Raw genomic sequence first — 18,342 nt, 5'->3', positions numbered from 1 at the left:
TCCCTTGCTCCAGTCAAGCTCACTGCAAACTCTAGAATGCTTATGGTTAAGAATGATCCAGCTTCCAAACACAGAACTCAGCCCCTAACCGTTGGAGTGAGCTGGGTAGTAAATGTAGGCCTGCTTCTGTGGACTAACTTTGCTTGGAATGGACAACGAGACTGGCACTGGTCTTCTAGAGTACTTTTATATGTAGTATGGCAAGGTACAGCTCTCCGGAGGAGGGTGGGATCTTGTCTGTTGATCTGCGACACGTGAAAAAAGATTTATAGTTGCGTTAAAAATCTGGTATAGTGTAGGGACGAAATAAAAATGAGAGGAATATTAGCCTGGGAGAGACCCCCTCCCCATCCTCTCATTTTTGGGAAATGTAGACATAAACCAGTAAAAAATAATTTCCACTGTAATTTCCCTTTCTACCTCCCAACATTGCACTTCCATTGTAAGTTCTCTGGAGTAGGGATTCCTTTCCTATCATGTTTTTGTTTAATGCAGTGGTACTATAGACCCGGTATTATTCCTTAGGTCTTTTTTGCGAAGCTCTGCAAGCCGTCCTTTACCATGCAACATCCTACAGACGCCGTCTCGCCAGCAACACGCGTTGGGTGCACCATACGTTTCTCTAGCAAAGCCTGGTCTCATACCTGCTAAGTGGCATTGTTTTACATTAGGAAATGGTGCTGTCTCTCAGACATACTGTAGCCCACTCTACTCTGCTACATGGGGGCTTATCCGGAATGGTTGGAGAGAGTGTTGATGTTTTGGATCTCCTACCAGTGCAGATTTGAGTGTGACCGATTTATGCTTGCAAAGTGCATGGAATATATATATATATATATATATATATATATATATATATAATCTATCTCAAAAGTGAATAGACGATACCGTTCTGAGGCTAACGAAATGCTTTTATTTGTGCAAGCTTTCGAGATGCACTGATCTCCTCTTCCGGCGGTGTTACAATGGATAAAGCAAGATAGGTTTAACTTACAAACAGTGCAACTTGGAATGTTATCTATGACTGAAACCTATCCATCCCCCCAGTGCTGAATGCGATTTATGTCTTGAGGTGTTAGATGGTCCCTGAATGTTAGTGATGTGTGTGTGTGTGTGTGTGTGTATGTAAATATAAATTTATAAAGCGCCCACAGTGTATAAAGCGCTTTACAAAATGTGTGTGTGGAGTGGATAAGAAACTGCCCAAGAAACCATGCTTAGGCTAAGGCCCCGCTGCCTCAGACCACGCGCCCGCACTGCAGACAGGCGGCGTGTGTAGAGGCACTTGACTGCTATCTGCGGTCTGTAGGGAGCGAGAGCTGGAGGCGTGGCCAAAACGGGTCGTGTGGGTGCGGCAATGATGTCAGGGGGCGGGGCCATCACACTGTGTGTCAGGGGGTTCCCTCCCCCGCCTCCCCGCTCCCTGCCTCCCTGAGGAGAGTCTGTGGGAGGGAGCAGGTGCTGCAGCAGCTTTCCCCGCTCCCCGAAGCCTTCCCCGAAGCCTCCCATCCTCTTCTCCTCATTGGCTCACAGCCACACCACGTGACACGTCGCCGCTTGGGATTACAATTCTCTTGCATCCCCTGGCGGCTGACGCGTCACAGCGTGTAGTGAGCCGTGCAGCGAGGAGGGACTGGGACCTGCTCGGGAGGATACCATCAGATGGTAAGTAGCGCGCGCCGCCGGACGCAGCGGGACCAAAGCCTTAGGTTGGTCATGCGGGAGCTTTATTATGCAGGATGTGATCTGCATGCCACTCCCTTGTCTGTTTCATTTCTAGGTACTAAATTCAGTTACCAGATCAGAAACCATTTGTGAAAGAAATGTATTTACCCCAGTTTCGGAATTAAATGGTGTAATCCGATCGCCACAAGAAGCCTTTGTGCTTTCCGACCAAATCCGGAGAGACCAGCCTGCGATGCTGCAGCTGGTGACCAAAGACGTGTCCTTTTGCTTTACGGGACTTCTGATTGTTAAAGTTACTAGGAAAGACTGACAGAATCTGAAGAAGTTTCTGTTTGAGGCCGTGATTATAGTGGCGCCGCGCGCCGCCGGAACAAATGAAGCAATGACGGCACACCAAGTGCGCACGATTTTTTAAAATACAGTTGGATTTGTTCTTGCAGCGCGACGGCCGCGTCACGTGAGCGGTTCAACCAATGAGGGCAAACCGCTCACATGATGCCACGCCTCCCTCCCTGTTGCCTCCCAATCGCCCCCCAGCCTAGTTCATGTTTTGTCACGGGCCCGGTCACTATAATCGCGGCCGGAGGCTCTGTGTGGAATAGTAGGATGTATACCTGTCAAGATAGAAGGGCCTGTATGTGTGAGGAGATTCATGAATGATATGTTGAGATCCATAAACCAAGCAGGATGCATCCCATAAAACACATCCCATGGGCCCATACTGCTAAGCAGTGCTGTGCCGACAGACACTTTCTGACGCAGCATACACCTTGCAGACCGTTCATGGACACCTAGTCTTCCCGTTCATTGGAAGTGGTTCTCATCTGCTGCCCATCAGTTTCATGCAAGTGAAGAGGACAAGAGCAGTGCCATTTTGTAAATATGACGCACAATGCCCTTTTTGGGGCCTAGCCTGCATAAAGCAAGAATGCAAATGTGACCGGAACTGAGAAACCACATTCTCAGTTTCTCATACATTGCAACGTGCTGAAACATTAATCAATTGGGTAAGACATAGTGATTATGTAACACCCCCCCCACCCCTCCCCCAGGGAGATTTGGTCCTGGTTACCGGGTGCAGTGCTGCTCACCTGTTAGGATTTCAGGATTCTGAGCTTCAACCGGTGGTAGTGGGGATAAACAGGACAGGTTTTCGGATCTTATCGGCTTTCTCTTCGGTGCAGCGCCTCCACCCATCAGGGCCTATCATGGCTAGGTGCAGTCCCTGCAGGAAACCTCTCTTTCCTCCCCCTGAATAACTGCAGCCTCAGGCAGGAGTAACACCTGGTGGTCTTTATTCTGCATACATCAGACAGCATACTGACATAGGCACAATCTTCTTTCCCTGGAGCTTGAGGGCCCAAGAGTCTCTCCTCAGCTCCCTCACCCCCTGATGGGATGAGGGGTATCGCTCCCACTCAGTGCCGTCTTAACGTATGGGCACGCTGGGCAGTTGCCCGGGGCCCCCACGAGCATAGGGGCCCCACGCTAATCTATGCAATGACCAGAATTTAACTCTAATTTTCCGATCACCCGCCGCAACAGTCTAATCTCCCGCTAACTCGGGGGCCTATAATGCTGTTAAGACGGCCCTGCTCCCACTCCCCTGAGGGAGGAGATAGAACTGGAACCAGGTCCCTGGCTCACTAGCAGCGAAATTACACCCTCTTCCCCCTAAGGGGAGAGGAAAGAACAACTAAATTTAGGCTGCAACCCCTTTTTGTTACCAGGGGAGGGTCCCAGTTCTTAGCCCCGGTTATGGGCATTACCTAGGCCTTTCGCCCCCCCCCCCCCCTCCTGTCACTACTAGGGAGTTGTTTACTGCAGCACGGGCAGGATTAACCCTAATACTGCCTGCGCTGGTATCAGGACTTATGTGTTAGGTAGAGAAGTTTAATAGCCCAAGGGGGTACCTGGCTACAATTAGAACCAGAAATGGAAAGCGATTTTTTTTTTGTCTGTATTTTCTAAATGCGATTTTTTTCCAACTTTGCATTTTTCTAAAGGCATCAATCACCTCGTTTTATACCATCAACCTTCGCTACCGGAGCGAACGGCAACACTGTGCTGAACATAAACCTCTATCTCGTTGGTTCACTTTTTTTAATGTTACCGTACTTTGAACGTGCGGCAGTTTGAACACCGGCTTCTGTCTTGTGTAGCAGCATCCTGTCTCCGTGTGCAGGCACGGCAGTCTGAAAGCTGGCCAGGATCCAACAAGACAGCTGATCCCGGCATCTACAGCCCTCCCTCATTCTGCTGCCCTGAAGCAGGAACTCAATACGCTTTGTGCCATGTGTCCGTCAGGCAGGCCTGGCTTTAGTGCCCTTTAGGCGCCATTAACCTTGGCTAGGCCATATAGGTGCATGAAATAAGTCTTCTTACATAATACGAACGGGTACCATAGTGCAGCCGTACAACATAACATGGAATTGCAATCGTTGCATACACTCGGCCATGTGGATACCATTTAGTAATTTGAAAATGTTTCTTGGTTTTGAAAAGCTCAATAAGAAATGCCAGTAAATGTTTAACATTTATTTGTTATTTTTTTACGAGATCATTAAACAACTGAGGGTTTTCCCCCTTAGCTCTCGCCTGCTTTATTATTCGGCAAACGGTAAAAGGGCGGGACGCTAGTTTGCTGAAGGTTACCCTGATTTCAATTTGTCCACTCGGACCCAGCACACTCTTTTCCAGTGTTGTTCGACCCTTCCCTCAGGAATAGGGTGACCAGATTTTCAAAGTGAAAAACCGGGACACATTAAAAAATTATTGCCATGACAACGAGACACTGACGTCAGGCGGTGACATGTTGTCATGACAATGTGGCATCACGTGATGCCTCGGCGCCATAATGCGTCCCGTTGTCATGTCAACTTGATGCCGTGTGACGTCACGGAGCGTCTCGTTGTTATGTCAATGTGCATTACGTGACGTCGCGCAGCCATGTTGATGGAATTTGGAGGGGAGGATACAGCCAAAGGCAAGATAAATATATAATAAATAGATCCAAAAAAAATGTTGTTATCACCACATAGAGCCACTGACCCACAGTCACTGACCTCCACATAGAGCCACTGACCCACAGTCACTGACCTCCACACAGAGCCACTGACCCACAGTCACTGACCTGCACACAGAGCCACTGACCCACAGTCACTGACCTACACACAGAGCCACTGACCCACAGTCACTGACCTACACACAGAGCCATTGACCCACACACAGAACCACTGACCCACACACCCACAGCCACTGATCCACACACCCACACACAGAGCCACTGACCCACACACCCATACACAGAGCCACTGACCCACACACACCCACAGAGCCACTGACCCACACACGCAGAGCCACTGACCTACACACAGAGCCACTGACCCACACACCAACACACAGAACCACTGACCCACACACACACAGACCCACTGCCCCCCCCACACACAGAGCCACTGACCCCCACACACACAGAGCCACTGACCCACACACACACACACACACACACACACACACACACACACACACACACACACACACACACACACACACACACACACACACACACACACACACACACACACACACACACACACACAGCCACTGACCCTCACACACACACACAGAGCCACTGACCCTCACACACACACACAGAGCCACTGACCCACACACACACACAGAGCCACTGACCCCCACACACACACACAGAGCCACTGACCCACACACACACACAGAGCCACTGACACACACACAGAGCCACTGACCCACACACACACACAGAGCCACTGACACACACACACACACACACACACACACACACACACACACACACACACACACACACACACACACACACACACACACACACAGCCACTGACCCTCACACACATACACAGAGCCACTGACCCACACACACACACAGAGCCACTGACCCACACACACGCACACACACCCACACACTGAGCCACTGAACCACAGACACATACACACACTGAGCCACTGAACCAAACACAGAGCCACTGAACCACACATCCACACACCCAGAGCCAGTTTCCCACACACACCCAATGACACCCACACCCACTGGCACATACACCCACTGACACACACACAGAGCCAGTGACCCATAGACACACACAGAGCCAGTGACCCATAGACACACACAGAGACAGTGACCCACACGCACAGAGCCAGTGTGTGTGTGTGTGTCTGTCAGTGTGTGCGTCTGTCAGTGTGTGTGTGTGTGTCTCTCTGTGTGTGGTGTGTGTGTCGCTGTGGTGTGTGTGTGTTATTCTCCGTGTCCTGCTGCTGGTGCCTTCTGCCAGCCACCCCTCTCCCTTCCCTCCCCCCCCGGCGGAGGTACAGGGGTGGGGAGGAGGAATGTCTGACCTGTCACTGTCTGAGCCACCCGGGCCGGAGCCTGCTCCCCTCTCCCCCCCCCACCCCGTCAGAGCATCCACCGTCCAGACCCGCCGCCTTCCTCTTCACCGGACAGGGAGGATGAGCTGTCGCTGTCTGAGTCCCCCGACCCAGAGCAGCCCCCAATCTCCCCCCTTCCTCGGCGCAGCCCCCACTCTCCCCCCTTCCCCGGCGCAGCCCCCACTCTCTTCCCCCCCCCTGGCGAAGCTGTGGACACGGCGGCCGGGTGTGGTGTGTCTTTTTCTCTCCTCTTCCCCCCGCGCGCTGCCTTCCTCCTCTCCGGTGACTGCTGGTGTTGGAAGCTGACATCGCTGATGGCCTCTTCTTCCAGCAGTGACGTCACTTCCGTCACCATGCAGTCCCTTTACTGCCAGGGAGTTTTTCTCATGTGAAAGGAGCCGCTAAAGAAGTTTCACTTCAAAAAGAAGAAAAGCCAAGCCAGTCAAAACCCTTGTGTGGAATTGTGCAAGCTCAGGCAGGGTATGGTTATGCTTGTGCTTTTTCAGCTGTACACGTCAGGGTTTCAGAGTCCTGTAACCCGCAGCTCACGCTGCATACATTTCATTTAACAAGGGGGTTTGCTTTTTGCTGACTTTGCATGGTTTTGTGGTTAAGCTGTCAGTCATATATATATTTCCTTTAGCGATTTGAGCTTCTTATATGTAACCCCGCTTCCCTGCCCTCAGTCTTACATTATTGCAGAGGTGGGGGCCTGAGTCCCTATGAATACTTAAGCTGCCACGCGGGGCCTAAGGTCAGACAGTGACAAATGAGAACACAGGATATGAGGGTTGCAATGGCTTTATCTGTCCCCTGGGTCAACCTTAACCACTGGTGGTCCACGGCAGAGAACCCGTACACATACATGTACAGTAATGGTACTATCATGTTCAACAGTAACGCTGTGCAGGTGTATGTCAGTGTCAGTATTTACTGAGCCACCCAATCCGGGGCATGTTGGCTTCGTGATGGTGACGGAACACCCTGGGAGATCGTTGTGTACTAACTGAAGCAGGCCTGTACTTTGAAAAGGGTGCTTCGGTACCGCTGTGCTTTGTAGCCATTGATGGTCCCCTCTGTCCTGACTGGAACCAGCTGATCTGCTCCCACCTGTACTCGTGCACACTCTGTAATCCTCGGACTAACCTGATAGCACTCAGGTTCATGCAGCTCTGATCTCATCATTGCCGCCACCCTGAAAGGCTCCTCTCCCTCTTAGTCCCACCTAGTCTATAGCCGTTATTATTAGCTACTCTCATATCCATTACAGTCACATGTCCATAGCACGTTGGAGAGGAACCTGCCAGGGGGCAGTGCGAATGTGTGCATCACACAGGGGGTTACATCTGCTATCTATGTAGTGATATGCGTACTGTAGGCCAGGGTTTCTCATGCCTCTTGGGACATGCTTTACGGTTAACCAGCTAATTACAAATTCCTATTAGTGCAAACGTGTGCTTGGTTCTGCAGTTCATGGTTTAGTCCTAAAATCTGGTCGGTTGTGTTTTTTAATACAGAAGGGGAACATTTATATACATTATAACAACATAATATAAGAGGGTATTTCTCTCAGTTAGAAATTCCCATATACATAGATATACTGAGATAGAACAATCCCGGGCGCCTAGAATCCTCCTCCTGGCACCAGTGCTGTGTGTAGTGATGTCTGAATGGTCAAGTCACCACTGTTTAGTGAGTGGAGCGGGGGGTACGAAAAGCAGAGGCATGTGAGAACTTGGTGTGGAGCTGGTCAGCGAGAGGTGGAGCTATTCGGTGAGGGGTGGAGCTATTCGATGAGGGATGGAGCTATTCGGTGACGGGTGGAGCTAGTCAGAGCCCTCGTGTACTCAGCCCGCCCCTGCTCTCAATGCTCATTGTGACAGGGGGAGGAGTCTGTGTGTCCCACAGAGACGGGTGCAGAGGGGCAGGGGAGCAGCCTGAACCCTTCCCCTCCACCCCTCCCATCCTCAACCTTCCCCTCCCCCGCTCACCTCTCCCTAACAAATTGCTGGCTTCTAAAAATTATGTCTGGCTCCCAATTTTTTTTTTTTTTTTAGATTTGTGTCTATCCGTGTGTGTATAAAATAAACATAGAAAAGCTAAGGCACTCCCAGGACTTAAAGTATTAGAAAAAAATATTTAATGTATCATATTTTTTCTAATACTTTAAGTCCTGGGAGTGCCTTAATTTTTCAATGTTGATTTATATAATTCATTTTTAAGTTCATCCAGGCAAGTCGCTGTTGCTGTGTGTGCTGCTGGTCATGATTTGTATGTAATCCCTCTACTTTTAGCTCTGAGAATAATGAATATTGCAGAAAGTCCCTATTACTAACTTATTGGGCCACACGTGGTTACAGTCAGACGGCAGGAAGAACACAGGCACAGTATGGGTAATACAAGTAGTTTACTTATACCTTACTAAGGCTGCGCTTATAGTGCCGGCGACGATGACGTCACGCTGCGATCGCTGGAAAAATCAAATTGAAGTGACTTCCAGCGATCGCTACCAATCCGTCGCGCTGTCGCTCCTACTATAAGCGCACGCGACGGCTCCAATACATTTGTTTTGCAGCTACGTCGCTGTCGCCGGCACTATAAGCGCAGCCTAACTCTGGTACCTTGTGCTCCTCTGCCGAGGGTCACTACACACAGTACACAAGTATAGCACAAGCCTCAATAACGCTGCGCGCTGTGCGTGTATTGGGTCAGTAGTGTATTAGCCACCCCAATCCTGCGTATGTTGGCTTGTGATGGTGCCGGTACACGTGGGCGCTTGTTGTGTACTAACTGTTGCAGCCTGTGCTTTGAAAAGGTGCTTTGGTACCGCTGCGGACGTGCACACGTGCACTCTCTGCAGACCTCGACCAAACCTGATAGCACTCAGGTCTGCGCAGATCTGACTCAGCATGGTGGCACACCTTTTTTTAAAGGCTCCTTTCCTTCATAGGCCCTCCTCTTTCATAGCCGTTATTATTGGCTCTTCTCATGTCCATTACAGTCACATGTCCAGTGCACACTGAAGAGAAACCTGCCAGGGGGCAGTGTGAGTGTGTGGCTTATCACGCATGGGGTTACATATATGTGTATCCTTTTTAAAGTACATAGACCTCTGGTCATGCAAAAGAAACAGATCCATTCCTTACACACTATGTTTATGTATAATAGCCTTGTAAGAGATGTGTAGAGCGGTACGCAATGGAGACCGTTTAAAGTGAAACTAAAATTAGGTTTTATTGCGCCTGAATATCTACACATGTAGTTTAGCCCTCTCTAACTGGGTGGTTAGCTATGCTAATTACCAGCCCCAAATATATATACATTTATGCAGATATTTAACAGTCCCAAAAGAAAGTTTTATCTGCCTCTTGTAGCTGTAGGCGAAGCCTCCCTGCTCTCCTGGGTCAGCACCTTTGTGTGCTAAGGCAATGTCTGTCCAGATTTAGAGGTCTGGCCCCCTTCTCTTGCTATCAGCATACAGTCCAGTCCTTCTGCAACTCAAGACATCTGTTCCTCTAGTCAGTACAGTATGGACTAAAGAAAAATCTGTCTGTCCTTCCTTGGTTCAGCCCCCCAATTGTGAGACTAAGGAATCCTCTTCCTGTGTCTCTGAACAGGCTTTTTCTGACAGAGTTCTGATTAGGCAGGTGGGGTTGGTTGCTTGCAGGTGTGCAATTAACCAGCACACTGCTGGATTAGAGGCACGTTTCTTAACAGGGGTAAGTCCCTGTTACAAGCCTGTATTAGGATTGCTGCTTTATTCTTTAATTTTATTTATCTTAAAGTTCTTGATGGTTTTCGTTCTGGGGAAAAATGGTATTGAGGCGGGATACCCGCTCTACCTTAGGAAAATGGGTGATGGGTCGGTGCACACGGGGAAATTAATTACAGCAAAAAGAAAGAGAACCCCGTCCAAGAAATGATAGGAAAGCCACAAACTTTACGTGCACGCAGGTTACCCTAACTGTGGCAGTACTATAGTGACTTGTAAATGCTAAATGGGGGGCTATACCGGATTTTTCTAGGGCTGGAAAGCAGAACTTGCCCCGATGTGTAGTAACTAATCGATGTGCATTAATTAAACAATATATTAAAGGTAATGCAAATTAAAATAAATTGGGGATAGTCTGCAGAGAAAATCGCCGTGACATGAAAATCTGCACTACTAATTATACACTCCATTTCTAGTCACGCCACAGTCAAAAAGTCCAAGATGAAATAAATCAGTATTTTCTTGGTTCTCTTTGTCTTTGCCTTGATGGTATTGTGCAGCCGCCGACTGAAACTTAACATGTCAAAAACAGAGCTCCTTATACTTCCTCCCAAACCTGGCCCTACTACCGCCTTCCACATTAGTGTTGGAAGCACCATCATCCACCCAGTAGCGCAAGCACGCTGCCTTGGGGTCACACTCGACTCCTCTCTCACATTCGCCCCTCACGTTCAAAACGTATGTAAAACCTGTCGCTTATTCCTCCGCAATATAACAAAGATACGCCCTTTCCTCTGGTGCTCGACTGCTAAAACTCTGACTCAGGCCCTCATTCTCTCCCTTCTCGGTTACTGTAACCTCCTGCTGTCCGGCCTTCCTGTCTCTCACCGGTCTCCCCTACAATCTATCCTAAATGCTGCTGCCAGAAATCACTCTACTCTTTCCTAAATCTGTCTCGGCGTCTCCCCTGCTGAAATCCCTCTGCTGGCTTCCGATCAAAGCACACATCTCACACTCAATTCTTCTCCTCACTTTTAAAGCTTTACACTCTTCTGCCCCTCCTTACATCTCAGCCCTAATTTCTCGCTATGCACCATCTCGACTCTTGCGTTCTGCTCAAGGATGTCTTCTCTCTACCCCCTTTGTATTTAAAGCCCTCTACCGCCTTAAACCTTTCTCACTGACTGCCCCACACCTCTGGAATGCCCTTCCCCTCAGTACCCGACTAGCACCCTCTCTATCCACCTTTAAGACCCACCTTAAGACACACTTGCTTAAAGAAGCATATGAGTAGCACTGTGGATAATACTATACACGATACATAAAGCTTGGCCCCCTGCAGACGCACTTACCAGAACGCCCTCCTACTGTCTCTGTACGTTCTTACTACCAATTAGATTGTAAGCTCCTCGGAGCAGGGACTCCTCTTCCGAAATGTTACTTTTATGTCTGATGCACATATTCCAATGATCTGTTATTTATATTATTTGTTATTTATATGATTGTCACGTGTATTACTGCTGTGAAGCGCTATGTACACTAATGGCGCTATATAAATAAAGACATACATTCATACATCAAACCTTAAAACTTACCTCTTGAAGCATTTCAATAGCCTAGACTCAGGGCTACTGTCCCACACCCGCAGTCCCTCCTACCAACCATTTCACTGCCGTCTACTGCACTTATTCACTCACCTGCTATCTCCAAGTCTCCCAACATACCACTTAGATTGTAAGCTCTCTGGGGCAGGGATTTCCTTTCCTATTGTCTGATTGTGTTGCACTTACTGTATTATAATTTCCTGTACCGTCTCTTTTGCAAAGCGCTGAGTACATTGGGCGCTATATAAATCAAGACATGCATACATACATAATGTACAATACTTCCAAATAAAACTACAATTTTCCATTTTTACAGTAAATGTGAAACCTTTAAAACACCGTAGACCTTTTGTAAAATATATAGGTGTGTGTAACAGCTGCTCTCCCTGTTAACAAACCCTCCTATTTATCAAACAGTCCCGTAGGCTCACAGCTGCATCTCTTTCACAGTTGGTAAGCTGTGCACTGGTATATTTAGATCTTGCTGTTAGCATTAGTAAGCTGTTGAGGCAAAATGTCTCTCCTGTGTTTCACACAGTTTAACACTAGGAAACATCAACACATTCCCCTCTAAACTGCACAGGCCCTGTTTCCCCTTGGGATGTTAGTCATTGTTTTCTGTACTGCCTGATTAGTTGCTTTGCTTTTGCCAACATCTATTTACAATTCAAAGTTTCCATTGATATATTAACAATGACTTCATACTGTGATTAGGGTTTCTGTTTTGGCATCGGCAAATGCAACTTGGTAAAGGTTTTGCTGGGCAGCACCCGTATTAACCAGCCTGTTAAAGTATGTCTGCTTTCACAAGGACCACTCATGCAGAAACCTCCCCAAATATACCTGGTACTTACTGGTCCAGGTTTCCCTCCCAGAGCAGAACCACGCTGATTCTTATCAATATGACATCCTTTTTTCAGTTGATATGGACCCATAAAGTCTTAGGAGCAGAAAGGTGGACATTGGCTTTGCATGTCATGGCCACTCTTACATTGGCTTTGCATGTCCTGGTCACTCTTACATTGGCTTTGCATGTCATGGCCACTCTTACATTGGCTTTGCATGTCATGGTCACTCCTACATTGGCTTTGCATGTCATGGTCACTCTTACATTGGCTTTGCATGTCATGGTTACTCCTACATTGGCTTTGCATGTCATGGTCACTCTTACATTGGCTTTGCATGTCATGGGCACTCTTACATTGGCTTTGCATGTCATGGTTACTCCTACATTGGCTTTGCATGTCATGGTTACTCCTACATTGGCTTTGCATGTCATGGCCACTCTTACATTGGCTTTGCATGTCATGGTCACTCTTACATTGGCTTTGCATGTCATGGTTAATTCTACATTGGCTTTGCATGTCATGGTTACTCCTACATTGGCTTTGCATGTAATGGCCACTCTTACATGGGGTCGCTGGTGTTGGTATCAATATTGGTTTATCTTAAGTTGCAGGAAAATCTCTGATCCATAGCAGATGAACAAAGTTATGTACAGTATATTCGAACTCCTGGCAATTGCATCAAATACGAGAAAGATAGAAGTCATATCATATTGGCTTGTCTTTCGTGGGTTCATTAGGGCAACACTAGATCAGATTTGGTCAATAACCCCTTGCTACCAAGGGGTCCTACAATGCATTGCAGGATTCTGTCAGCGGAGCGGTTAATGGATGCATAAAATAACTTGAGAGGTGTGGGGGAGGGGGGAGAACGGATGCAAAACATGTTCAAACTTTGTAATTTTTGAATTTCTCTTAATGTGCGTTTAGAGCCAAGTCTGATAGTCTGAAACAGGCAGTAGCTAATAGATATACGGACTACTCCACCGCCTTTAAGGTTGTAAATCTTGCTGCTCTACTGCCACAACTTGCTACAGTACTTGCTGCTAGGTCTTCTCAATCTGTGTGTGATCTAGTATCGAAATATAGTGTTTTTGTACTATGCTCGAATGATCGACACCCACTCCGTGTTTGTGATGCCGCTTTTCATGCCACTTTGGATTACCCTGAATAATGTCCAGAAGAGGCGAAATGCATTTTTAACCCGTTTGTGTCAACCCGTCACTTTAGTTTTCTCTATGAGAAGTGGTAAGACCTCCTTGTTTTTGTAGATTTCATACCCGCCGAGCGACGAGGAAGACAGCGACGATTCTGAAGGAGAAAATCAGGAACTTGCACAGATTGACAACGGTAAGATCTGGGGCTGGAGCATGAGCAGGACTTAGAATCCGCGCAGGGCCCACAGGAAGTGCTGTCTAAGCAGGAATAGAATATTCTATTCATTGGACATATGGCTAGGTCATTCTGTTCTATCCTTGTGTCTAATATACAAAGAAAGTAGCATTAATGGGGCCTCAACTGTATTTCATGAACTCACGAGCTTGGATCTTGCTTAGGACTTTCAAGGAGGGAAACATTAGGATAAGTATTTTTTTTTTTCTTTCTTTCAAATGCCAAGAGTTTTTCATTCCAACAGATCTGAACTGGATTTCTGTACTTGATTCTTTATTATTACCCTGTGCTTTGTTCATGATTACTTTCAAAAAACCCTTTGTACCTCCAGTATTGAGATTTGATATTAATCGCACCATATGCCAGTTTTACGACACTCCGCAAACTAACCTTGGAATTTTAGGTTTTAGGTCCTATTGAAGTATTAAAGTCCTGGCGCTTGTTAATCCTGCCGGCTTATGTAATGCTATGGCCATATTAGCTCAAGGGTGGGGTGGGAACTAATTGAGCTAGAGCAAAAAGTTTAAAATGTAACTAAATCCATTGCCAATAGATCCAGAAGCTTCCAAGACACTGTGCATTGTTTGGGCATGTAATAATGGGGGAATGAACTGACAATATTTGGATATCAAAACATTGGAGTCAAGTGAAAGTCGTGTAACTTCATTGGTTACAGATGTTTCTTGTTTATTGATGTCAGAAAGAAGACGGAATTGTATTTTGACCCCGTTGGCAACAAACCAGCAGCAGAACCAGGAGAACCAGTGCTGTAAAGTACGCGCCCTCTTCCACCCCGGCCTGGACCGTCATAGTTCTGAGGAGGAACTGGAGCGGATTAGCAGGGAGTTTGCTGCAGAGAAGCGCAAGTGGTCCCAGGTCAGCAGACTAAGTTGCCACAGCGACAACGCATCCAGTGACGAGGAGGTGAAGCACTTGTGTGCAATGTCCTTTAGGCCTGTGGAGCAGGCTGATGGCTTGCGTGGCAGCACCAGCCCTGTCCTGTTCAGTGCCTCCCCTCCTAAAAGACTGCAGCCTCTGGCACGAAACCCAGCTTCTCGCCCCATCATATTCACAAGCGTGGGGTCCCATTTTGACCAAGGAATGCCATGTAAAAGACACAGACAAGGTTATGGAGACAAGATCAGCAGGCCCAGTCTCGACTTGGAAAAGATGCAACAGGTAGGTTCCAGTTTACCTTGACTCTCTATACATAAACACTTACTGGGGTATCAAGGGCCCACAGGGGAAAAAAAGATTGTAGGCGCCCGTTATAGGGCAATAACGTTATATCAAGGCTTGCACTCTTGCATACAGTATATCCTGGGTCATATATACATTCACTGTGCACACACCGATACAATTATACAATCATGCACTCACATCCATACACTTATCCATACATACCGACACACATACATATACCCGTGGGTGCGGAGCTGACTCTTCCTAAAACTGCTCTCAAAATGTCATGATTTTCTCCCCCCGTCATTCCTGGAAACCTGGCCAGTCTCATATTTCACCAAGTATCAGTCCAAGTTTGGATAAGGTTCCCGGTAAAGTGTGTAGAACATCCATTATATATAAGTATGTTCATTTTGACCTCTGTAACCATCCTGCTCATTTTGTCTCATTGACTTGAGAACTAATTGTCCGGGATATATTAGATGAGGCAAATTGGAAATGACACAATAAATGTACAGACTAAAGACAATAGTACCCACGTGTGTATAACTGATTATTATGAAAGGAGCTGAGAAATAAAATGTTCCGGGCAGAACACCGGCCACTCTGCTTAACACAAAGTACTGCTCTCCAATCACTTAAACAAATATTTAGACATATTTTTTTACAGCAAATAAAAATATCACTTGTGAGCACATTCATGTCTCAGATCGACAACGCTGCTTTTCAACATTATCTCCTAGCATACAATACTTCCACTGCAGCCAGGGATTCTGGGTAATGACATGCAAATGAGCACTCAGTGTCACATTTTGATTCTTGTTCATTTAACATGGAGCCCTATAAACTTATGTGTGCCGCATTACACAGCTTTTCAGTAAAGCCTGAGTTAAAGAAGGGCAGAGCCAGTAAACATACCTACAGACAGCTGTTTGGACCTTTTCGGTCTCATTAGCTCTACAGATGTCTGTGAGTAGGTTTACTGGTTATGCATTTAACCCAGATTGTGCTGAAAAAAGCCGGGTAATGTGACAGGCATAAACTTGTTGGGGTTCCATGTTAAAATGGACAAGAAGCAAAAAGTGACACATTGTGAGTGCTCATTTGCATGTCATTACCCAGAATCCCTGGCTGCAGTGGAAGCGCTCTATACTAAGAGATAATGGCGAAACATGCAAATGTGATATACAAGTGATATTTGTACTTGCCGGGCAGTGGAGGGTTTTTGTCTCTTACTCATCTCACCCTTCTTTTTGTGTCTGGACATATTTTTTGGAAAGATCAGTGTTGTGTTTTTTTTATATATTAACTTTCGCACACTCACTATTTCGATGTTTTTGGGGTTGGACCTCTTGCAAAATGTTTTACTTTTGTACTATTTTCTAGGCACAAATTAGAAGTTCAGTTGGATCTTGGACTTCCCAAATGATTACTTGAGACGTTCTGAATACGAGAGACATGTAGTTATATGCCTGTTTGCAATCTTGTTACTCTGGTCTTTCTTTTGATCGGGAATGGACATAAAGAACAACATCCAGGTATATGACGAATAGTATAGGGATTGTTGGCAAGAGCATTTCTCAGCCTTGGTTTTGTTATCCTTGTGAGATCAAGTTTGGTTGAATGACCACTTTTGGAGGTCCATAACATAGGCTGTTGTAAGAGTAATTTATTATTAGTTAAAAGGTGTCAACCTATTCTGCAGTGCAGTCCAAGTAAGGTATATTGGGGCACATCCATCCAGTGCTGGTATGGGTTATCGCACCTGTTCTGGCGTTAATTCCTGTTGACTTCAATGGGTGTTTGCACCGGAACGGGTGCGATAACTCATACTGACATTTGATGATGGATGTGCCCCATTGTTGGAGAAACTTGGTAGCCTTGATATTTATCACTTTCAGTGCTGGATCAGTGAGCCCTATAATGTGTTACAAACGCCTCTAGCACTGATGGTTAAAAAGAGATGAATCGTTTCTACATCAGTCTTTTGCCCTAGAACAGGCGCGCGCAGAAATTCCTTGGGCGGGCGGGAGGGCGCAGGCAGTTGCAGAGGCCCCACACTCTTCCCCAAGGCATTTAAATTAAATGCCAGGGGTCGTGTGAGGCCTCTGAAACTGAACGTACCCAGGTTCAGCCGGCTTCAGACGACGCGTTGACATGGCAAGGTGGCGTCAAATGACGCCGCTGTGACGTCACATGACCCCACGTTGACGGCCGTCGCCATGGCAACTCGTGACGTCACATCACATGACCCCACTGCCGCCGGCGGGCAGATAAGGGTGGCGCGAGCACCGGGGGAGTGGATGCAGGGGGGCGCAGGAACAGACGTTTGCGCTCCCCTGCACAAGAGCATGCTAGGCAGTATCTCTGCAATGCAGAATGTTATCCAACATCTTTGGTCATTTGAACATTTATTCTATGGAGTTAGTGGAATGAATGCATTGTGAGGGTAGACTTCTGCAGCAATACTGATGAATCCTGAGTATCACTTCAATGGGATCTTGTGCACTTTTCACCAAGTTTCTTGTTTTATTGTGCTGGGCAGAGTTCTAATGTTGAATAGATCTATTGATACTTCTGGATTCCACATACACTGGGGCATTAGGGACCTCGCATGTCAGATCTGGAAGCTGTAGTGCCAGGAGTATGTCTAATTTAGCGATATCATTCTGGGTATACATATGTGCTTATCACGTTTTCAGCCTTCCGTGTCTCTATTTAGACCTTAATCTAGCTCTGCTTCCGGAAAAAGGCTCTGCAGCAACTGCAGTCTCTTGGATCCATATGTCGCCCCCAATTTTACACTCATCCTGGGCGAGTGGATGAGGTATCTTTTGACATTTATTTCTAAGCAGTGTCTGTTTTATTATATATATATATATAGTAGAAATAATACTGTATATACAATATAACATACACTATTAACTACTCTTTCTAGTTGCGCTTCAGTTTTTACTGATCCAAAATCCGCAGGGTTTGTATATTCTTTGTGCCTTCACTTCCCACGCTGCTTGTGCATTAACTACTCTCTTTGCAGAGAACCATGCTTTCCGTACCCTTCATAGCGTGATTATATTGTATTTTAATGGAAGTGTTCAGGCCCGGTTGGGAGTTTCGCGGGGCCTCTTCCGGAGCCGGCATCTCCTCCTCCTGCAATGCGTTAGCCTTGATGACGCGACGTCACGTGATACGCGGGGACCTCTTGTCCGCCCTCGCGTCATGTGACGTTGCGTCGTCATGGCGATGCATTGTCACGTGGTAGTAAGGGCGGGGCGCCAGGTGCAGTCATATTGATGGTACCGCCAGCAAGCCGGCCCCCCCATCCCTGGACCGGGGCCCCTAATCTCAATCTTGGCAGCTCTGGGAAAAGCCATACAGCAAAGAGTATTTATTCACGCAGAGCCACTCGTGCATTAAGCCCAAAACAAAGCAATTGTGCCTTTTCTATTCTTGTATGTGTATGAGCCCTTCTTTAAAAAATGTTTTTTTTTTATATCAT

At 47.0% G+C, this 18,342-nt stretch overlaps 1 protein-coding gene across 2 annotated transcripts in view; it reads left to right on the top strand.

Annotated features, from left to right (window-relative positions):
- The window catches only part of LOC142492602 (uncharacterized), a 152,320-nt gene that overhangs the window by 41,247 nt on the left and 92,731 nt on the right, over positions 1 to 18,342 (top strand). For both annotated transcript variants that reach the window (XM_075595402.1, XM_075595400.1), the window contains exons 2-3: positions 13,541 to 13,619; positions 14,362 to 14,840. In XM_075595402.1, coding sequence (XP_075451517.1) covers positions 13,541 to 13,619; positions 14,362 to 14,840 — 558 coding nt within the window. The remainder of the gene's footprint in view (positions 1 to 13,540; positions 13,620 to 14,361; positions 14,841 to 18,342) is intronic.

The sequence above is a fragment of the Ascaphus truei genome, chromosome 4, assembly GCF_040206685.1.
Source record: "Ascaphus truei isolate aAscTru1 chromosome 4, aAscTru1.hap1, whole genome shotgun sequence".
NCBI classification, from domain to species: domain Eukaryota; kingdom Metazoa; phylum Chordata; class Amphibia; order Anura; family Ascaphidae; genus Ascaphus; species Ascaphus truei.
This window is presented reverse-complemented; position numbering and strand designations above follow the sequence as displayed.